Here is a 7,533-nt window from a genome sequence, read left to right on the forward strand (position 1 = left end):
AGAAGGCCCCGGGAGAAACAAAGATAGGGGACGGGCATGAACAATGGTAAATGCAATGGGGCAAAGAGGCTGCTGGAACTATAGTCGAACAAGACAATTCAGGTTTTGAAAAGAGGTTTCATGTAAAGAAACCTTATGTGCCATCTCTGCCAGCCCGCCTCTCCCTCCTCCCACCCCCTTCCGACCCGACCGCCTGCCTCACGCCGCGCCGTGCCGCCAGGCGCCGACCTCGCGACCGAGTCGTGGCTGCCCGCGCTCGCGCAGAGCGGCCAGGTCGGCCCGCTCCTCGCGTCCGTCGAAGACCACGACGCGCTGCGGCTCGGCGAGGCAGAGGAGCTGCTCACCGTCCGCGAGATGGAGGACGCCGCCAACGAGCTGCTCGAGGCGAGCCTCGACCAGCCGCGCGACCTCTACTTCTCGGACCTTTCCTAGACCTTTCCTGGAAGCTTCCTGCAGGCGAGCCTCGACCAGCCGCGCGACCTCACCTTTTGCGACAAGTGCAACGCGCAGCTGCACAAGCTCTCGTACAAGCAGTTTGGCTACCGCTGCGGCCAGTGCGGCCACGACGGCCTCGTGCCGCCGGCGCCGCCCGTGGTGACGCGCAACGACCCGACCACCAAACTGGCCGTCGAGCCGCGTTCGATCACCTGGAAGCTGCACGGCGAGTCGGGCGACAAGAGCGCGATCAATACCACCGTGCTCGCCACGGGCGGCGCCTACCACGTGCAGTGGCGCGTCGCGCCCGTCGACGAGGAGGGCAATGCGCTGCAGCTCGGCGAGAACGAGGGGTGGACCGACGCCAAGAAGCCCATCAGCGGCGGGCGGCTGATCGCCAAGAAGCAGATCGACCACACGGTCGCCTACCAGGCCCGCGTGCGCGCGCGCATGAGCGCCTGCTCGTGCTCGCTCTCGAGCACCCCGCTCGCGTTCGTCACCGAGTGCCGGTGCCCTTGGACGCCGTGGTCGCCTCCGTCCGTCAAGGCGACGCCAACCGCGCCCGACGAGGAGCCGGCGGCGTGATTGCGGCGGGCCCTCTTCTTCCTCTCCGCTTTTCTCCGTCGGCACACATCCTTGAAGCTGCACACGGCGCGAGACGTCGTGACCTCTGGCGGCGCGCCTCTGCGGGGGGCGTACACGGGCGTCCTTTTTCAGCTGCCCTCGCTGCGCCGCGACGCGCCATCGAGGCGCGCCACAGTACGCATTTGTTTCGTACGTTGATACATGCGCGACCGCGCGAGAGCGGCCGCTCCAACCGCGCAAAAAACGACCACGCCGCACGCGCCTCGCCTACTCTCGCGCCTGTGGCTGTGCTACCTAGAGAGGCTCTGGACGCGTACGCTACGGGAGGGTGAGGACTGAGTTCAGAGTTGACCCAAGCAAGGGGTTGTGCGCCGGGGCGGGCCCTCCTGCTCGGCTCCAGCCAGTAGACCAGTGTTGTCATCAACAGAGTAGACGGATCTGACCTCGGGGCCGATGTGACCAAGCGCTGGTAGCGTGGTTTTACCTGACACCCATGGTCTCACAGTGTGCCGGCGACTAGCAAGGTCAGGTAGGTCCAGCCGACCAGCCCTGGGTGAGCCGGGTTGTGACATTTGGCGATTCCGCGGCTTACTGGGTCCCTGAGCCGCTCCCCGTGTCTTGTGGCCCAGGCATGGTACTCTGATAGTAAACGGGTCAGAACCGGCCAAACACAGGCTACAGCCCCACACACGCGCCCGCCATAGCTCCTGGAGAGCATGCGCGAGTGACGCGCTACAAGCCGCGAGAGTGGCATCAGAGGCAGGAACGACGTGCTCTTGCTGCACCTCGCAGCTGCACCAAGTGTGCTCGCAGTGTATGCCTGTGCGTAGCCGCGGGCAGGTGGCAGTGCACAGCCGCACACCGGCTGTGGCGGCTCGAATGCCCCCGGCAGCAATGCTGGTCATTAACTTGCGTATTGGGGCCGCAGCAGACTGCTGCTGTGGCAACAGCAGCAGCCTGCTGCTGCCTGATTCAGTCAAGCCAGCGGTGCAGCGAGGCGTGCAGAATTCGCGCGGTTTGGTACATCCTGAGGCTAAGCGCGTTCAGAACCGGTGACCGGAGTTGGATGGTACCACGCGTCTCACTGAGCGTGAGGTGGCGAGCGGAGAGATGTACCGCAAGACGAGAAAAACACGGATCTGACGCGATGTCATCGGGCATCTGCCTCTGCCCCCTCGCCGCATCGACGAGCGCGCTCGTGTCAGCTCGCCGCTGCTCCTAGTGCCGCTGCTTGGCCGCCGCGCTCGCACTCGCTCCGCTCAATGACATCGTGAGGCTGCAACGGTCTGCGAGCTCAGCCCGTCGCTGAAGGCCACAAACGGACACTCTACCGACCTTTACATCCCTAGACATTTAACCCCGACTAGCATACGGTGTCGGCCCGACCGCCCTGCGGCCCCAGCTACCAGCTGGCGCCGCTCGGCCCGGCTCGAGGCGCCTGGGGCGCCTAAAATCGCGGAGCCGGCGACGTCCTCTGGCCAGCAGCCGGATCGGGCGTCCGACCCGCCCGCCCCTCGGCGACCCGAGATGGTCCTCCCCGACCCCCGAGGCTTGGCGCACCGCGGGAGGGGGGCAGCGACCTTGCACTCAACACTGAGGCCGGCAATGAGACTGAGACCACAAATGTGTGAAGGGGAAGGGAGGCGTTCATGTGCCGAAGATTGCCGACCCGGCTGTTAGCCAGAGTCAGGCCCACACCGATACCTCGTCCGTCGTCTGCTCCCCCTCGGCTTCACCCTCTACAATAGGAAAGCACGCCGTCCGTGCTCCACGTCAAAACTGCGTCAAAACTGGCGTCATTCTCCGGCTACCCGCGCGAGATGTGATCGGCGCCAGGGCCAGGAGGTTTGCGCGTTCGCGTTTGCCTTGGCGGCGTGCGGCCGAGTAGTCTGGACAAGCCCGCCAAGTCGACGTGCATCCCATCGCGGCTCCTTATCCCGTGGTGAATGGACGGGTCGCGCGCGTCAAGGAGCACCTCGTGTCTCACGTCACTGTCGCGCAGACTGGAGTGAAAACTGGTGCCGTCCTCATTCTCCGCATTGAATCGGTTTGGAGTCACCTGTGAGCATACCGCCACATAATGGCTGGGTGTCTACGTACGATCGTGACTAGACAGCTATCAACGATGCCTCCACGAGGAGGCTTCCTCGCGGCGCAAAGAGTGCACTCGCCCACTGCTGTCCGTGAGGGGATACGAACAGGCTGGCGCCCGTCCACATCTTAAGCTGCTCACACGGGCTCTTGTCCGACTGGGCGTACAAGGACGGGGTCGGTGTCACGCAGGGTGGCGTGCGGGAGCGAGGGCGCGCGAGAGTGACAGGTATAGTACAGGGGGAGAGAAATGGGGGGCAGGGCAGAGGCATCAGGCAACGGGGGCGGGATACTCCATTCCTCGCCTCGCTGGTGGTGGTCCGATTCTCGAGGCGCCACCCGAGGGTGTTGAAGAACCGCGAGAGTGTGAGCTCGCTGGTCGGGTCCAGGTTTCCTCTCGCCGATCCGCCGCGCCTGATGAGAGCGGCCACGCGTGGCACGAGCGCAGCTTGCTCCGACACGTTGCACAAAACGTAGGCTGATCGGCGAAACGCCCGGTGAGCGGCCTGCGCAATCGCGCGGGCTTCTAAAGACCCACCATCCACACCTCCAAAGAAGGTGCGGCCGGGTTCGACGGTCAGCACATCCACGCAGCAGCGGTGGGGCCGCTCGAGCTGATGAAACAGGTCGATGTTGCCGCAAGTTCGCACCTCGCCCGACTCGTCGATGGCAGAGTGCGGGAGCGCCGCAGTAAGGAAGGTGCGGCTCCATCCGAGCAGGCGTAGGTTGCGAAGCACGATCCGCTCCGGTGCCCCTCCCATACGAAAGCTGCTGGCGAACGCATATGTGATCAGCTCCTCTTGGTGTCCAATGTGTTGCTGATACCACGGTGCGAGCCTGCCGTTTTGGCGGCAGTCGTGGTACTCCGGGTGGCAGTCGCCAATCACCAGGCAGAGATTCGGCTGTACAGGCAGGTGTGTGTGGTGCCTCCTCTCAGAAGAGGTGCTGTGAGTGAGTTGGGGTAACGGTGTTCGTGTTTGATTGCTAGGCGTTGGCATGTGAGTGCGACTCCTGCTCGCACAGCGGTATCGCTTCAGCCAGGCTCGAGAGTGCCCTTCTGTGTTCGCGCACTCGGGGCGCGGCTGCAGCGCCGCGCCCGCCAGCAGCAGTTGCAAGTAGCAGATGCGACAGGCCACCATCGGTGTTTTTGGCTTCGCCACCGTGTTGGCGCGAGTCAGTGGCAACAGACCCGTGTGAGTGAGTGACACAGACACAGACACAGACACACACACACACACACACACACACACACACACACACACACACACACACACACACACACACACACACACACACACACACACACACACACACAACAGACCCCCTGTTCAGGTAGGAGGCGGAACCCAAAAAAGAAAGAAAAAACCGACAACCCAAGGGAGGGATGAGGACGGCACGCCGCCACCACACAGGGATTTTAAGGAGAGGGGTGTGATGCGCTAGCCGTCGCCCACCCTTGGGCGTCCGCCTCTTCCTATCTCTCTTCGCAGTCTCTCGCAGATTCTCGCTGCGACCTTCATGCCACCTCGCGGTCGCCCCCTTCTCGTCGTTCTTTCCCTTGTCTCTTCTTCTTCTGTCGCGTCGCTCTCCTCTGCTTCGTTCTGCGGAACCCAGAGGTGGCATCCATGGTTTCCTCTTCATTTTACCATTCAAGGCGCAAATGGCGCGCCGAATGTTGGTCCTACTGCCGGTGATAGCGGCGGCGGTGGCCACTCCCGAGGGCAGCCGCTCCCGCTCGCCCGCGACCCTGCCGGTGATAGCGGCGGCGGTGGCCACTCCCGAGGGCAGCCGCTCCCGCTCGCCCGCGACCAAGGCGGCGGTGGAGAGCACCCAGGCGGTGTACGACAGCGCTGCAAAAGACAAGGAGGCCACCGACACCGAGCTCGTCAGTGCGCTCTCGGATGCCATCGCTGCGGACCTCTCGGCTGCCAACTCGAAGGCGGCTGCGACCCTCTCGTCGGCGGCGGCTGACTGGACACCGGATGACCCATCTCCGTCGCCGCCGCCTTGGTACACGTCGTACCCCAAGGCTGATGCTGCCTTTGCCCCGCCCGCCGAGAAGGAGGAGGCTGTCGCGGGCGAGGGCGCCAAGGCGCGCGGCGGCTGGATGCCGTTCGCGCAGCAGGGCGCCGCCACGGGCGGTGGCTTTGCCGCGCAAGGCACCGACACCGCCTGGCGCTTCTTCACGGACCCGAACTTCGACTTCCAAAAGGAGGGGCAGGCGTACCAGGCGTCGGGCGCGGCCACGGGCAACGCGTTCGGCGGCCTCTCGCAGGGCATGATGCCAACCGCGCCGGCGGCGGCGGCGCCGGCGGCGGCGGCGCCGGCAGAGAAGGCGTCTCGCTCGGTGTCTTCCGCCACGAGCGCCGCTGCGGCGGCGAGCGCGGCAGACGCGGCTGACAGCAGTGCCGAGAGAGCGAACGCGGAGCTCGCGGAGGCGGCAAGCAACGCCGCAAACGCAAACTCGCTGGCGGTCACGACACGCCTGGCGGCCAACTTTGCGTGGGCGGCCGACGACGGCTCCATCGACGGCACCGCCGCCGCCTCCGCCAAGACATCCTCCGCCGCCGACAAGGCTGGCGAGCGGCCGGCAAAGTACCCCTACCAAACCCGGTCCCCAAATCCAAGGAGTAAAATAGGCCGGCGAGCGCGCCGCCGCCGCCAACGAGCGGCTGGCGGCGGCGATGGACAATGCGGCGAATGCGAACGGTGTGGCGACGCAGCGGCTCGCCTAATCAATCAATCAATCAATCAGTTCATTGATTCATTGATTAAGGTGTGATGGTGACGCAGCGGCTCGCCGCCAACACGGCGTTGAGCCGCTGACTGCCTTCACGCCTTACGACCCCTCCCCCCCTCTCCTTTCAGGTGGGCGGGGGGCTCTTGCCTTCGGCTGAGCCGGAGGCGGCGGAGCTGCGTGTCGACGTGACCGACGGCCGCCTTCTCCTAGATGCGGAGCACGGGCCACATCTCCCCACATCTCCCCAGATCTCCCCAGATCTCCCCAGATCTCCCCAGATCTCGAGGCCTAGATGAGGCTTCCAGATCGTCGTGCTCCAACTCGCACTCGAGAGGACACACCTCCCCATATCTCCCCATATCTCCCCATATCTCCCCCATATCTAGCACTCGAGAGGAGACATACGCTACGTCCCACGTCCTCCGCCGCACTGCACTGTCTTCACACCACTCGCAGCCCGCGTCTCCCCGCGGCGCTCCGAGCACTTGGCACGAGGAGAGCGTGCTCGCGCCCCGAGGGCCGGCGTGTCCTCGTTAGGCCGCGCCTACTCCAAGGCAGACTTTGTCTCCTTCTACGGCGGGACGGCCGAGTGGGAGAGAAGCCCCGTCTACCACCCCCCCGCGGGGCCGGGCGGCGCCGCCCCCTCCGAGCACCACAAGTCGGCAACCGAGGCAAAGGCGGAGGCGCTGCTCCACTCAAAGACGGGACAAAAGATGCAGGCGGCTGCCGCTGACTGGGGCCTGCCCGCCAGCTCCGAGGACGCGGCAGAGCTCGACAAGCAGGCCGCCTCCTTCCTCGGCTCGTTTGTGACCGCCGCGCCCGCCTCCGCCTCGCGGCCCCCGCGGCGCGGAGTGCCGGCGCTGGCTGTCGCCGGAGCCGCCGGCCTCGCGGCCGCCGCTCTCGCCGCGGCGTGGAAGGTGTCGGCGCGACGCCCAGCTGCGAGTCCGGCCGGCCCGTCGCTCGTCTGAGCGGCTCCCTCGACCCCCCGGGGCGGGCCTGGTTGTCAGGCCAGGCAGGTGTGCCAGGATGCCGGAGGGCGGATCGCATACGGAAGGCGTGCATGCCAAAACCCCAGCGCTCGTGCGTCAACCACATGCAACATGCACATGCACATGAGATGTGCATGTCTCGCCACTCTGGTCCTGTGCTGTTGTGTCGGGGAAATCCATGCTTGTGTAGAGTAGAAGTCGGGTGCGTGCCTCTCGCTCCACAGCGCTTACTTACGCGTTACGGCTCGTAAACTTGCGATGTGTCGTGCTTTAGCGAGCGAAGTGGGTGAGACTGATGATGCTCATTCGCCTTACATAGGGAGCGTTCAGCTGCACTGGGCGGGCTTCACAGGCATCAGGGTGGTGCTAACGGTACGGTGTAAGTCGGTAAGGTACGCGAAAGGAATCGACGCGATGTGCAACCGGCGCAGGGCGAGACGAGGGAGGGAGCAGCGAGGACTTTGCGGAGATCAGCAGGAGGATGTACGAAGAGAGAGATTAGGAGCAGCAGGGACCCGAGGGACCATGTGGAAGACGGCTAGTGCTAGTGCCTAGTCCGACACCCCCATCGGGAGGACGACCCCGGCTAGTCGCCGACCACTGAGACACCCACAAAGAACCCTCGCCTGCACAAAGATCGCACGGGTGGGGACCTGTTCCTTTTTACCCCTCTCACAGAGAGTGCGCTTCTTG

At 64.9% G+C, this 7,533-nt stretch overlaps 2 protein-coding genes across 2 annotated transcripts in view; both read left to right on the top strand.

Moving 5' to 3' along the window:
• The window catches only part of EMIHUDRAFT_228661 (hypothetical protein), a gene marked incomplete at both ends in the record, with an annotated part of 7,433 nt that extends 6,413 nt beyond the window's left edge, over positions 1 to 1,020 (top strand). The window contains 2 exons of the mRNA XM_005786846.1: positions 221 to 345; positions 457 to 1,020. Coding sequence (XP_005786903.1) covers positions 221 to 345; positions 457 to 1,020 — 689 coding nt within the window. The remainder of the gene's footprint in view (positions 1 to 220; positions 346 to 456) is intronic.
• A 3,751-nt stretch (positions 1,021 to 4,771) lies between these two features.
• On the top strand, positions 4,772 to 7,113 carry EMIHUDRAFT_467616 (hypothetical protein; the record flags this gene model as incomplete). The annotated part of the gene is made up of 3 exons (XM_005786847.1): positions 4,772 to 5,724; positions 5,888 to 5,979; positions 6,389 to 7,113. The coding sequence occupies 3 exons, from the start codon at positions 4,772 to 4,774 to the stop codon at positions 6,817 to 6,819; spliced, it is 1,476 nt and encodes a 491-aa protein (XP_005786904.1). The 3' UTR covers positions 6,820 to 7,113.
• Positions 7,114 to 7,533: the final 420 nt, after the last annotated feature.

Source organism: Emiliania huxleyi (assembly GCF_000372725.1).
Source record: "Emiliania huxleyi CCMP1516 chromosome Unknown EMIHUscaffold_149, whole genome shotgun sequence".
NCBI lineage: Eukaryota > Haptophyta > Isochrysidales > Noelaerhabdaceae > Emiliania > Emiliania huxleyi.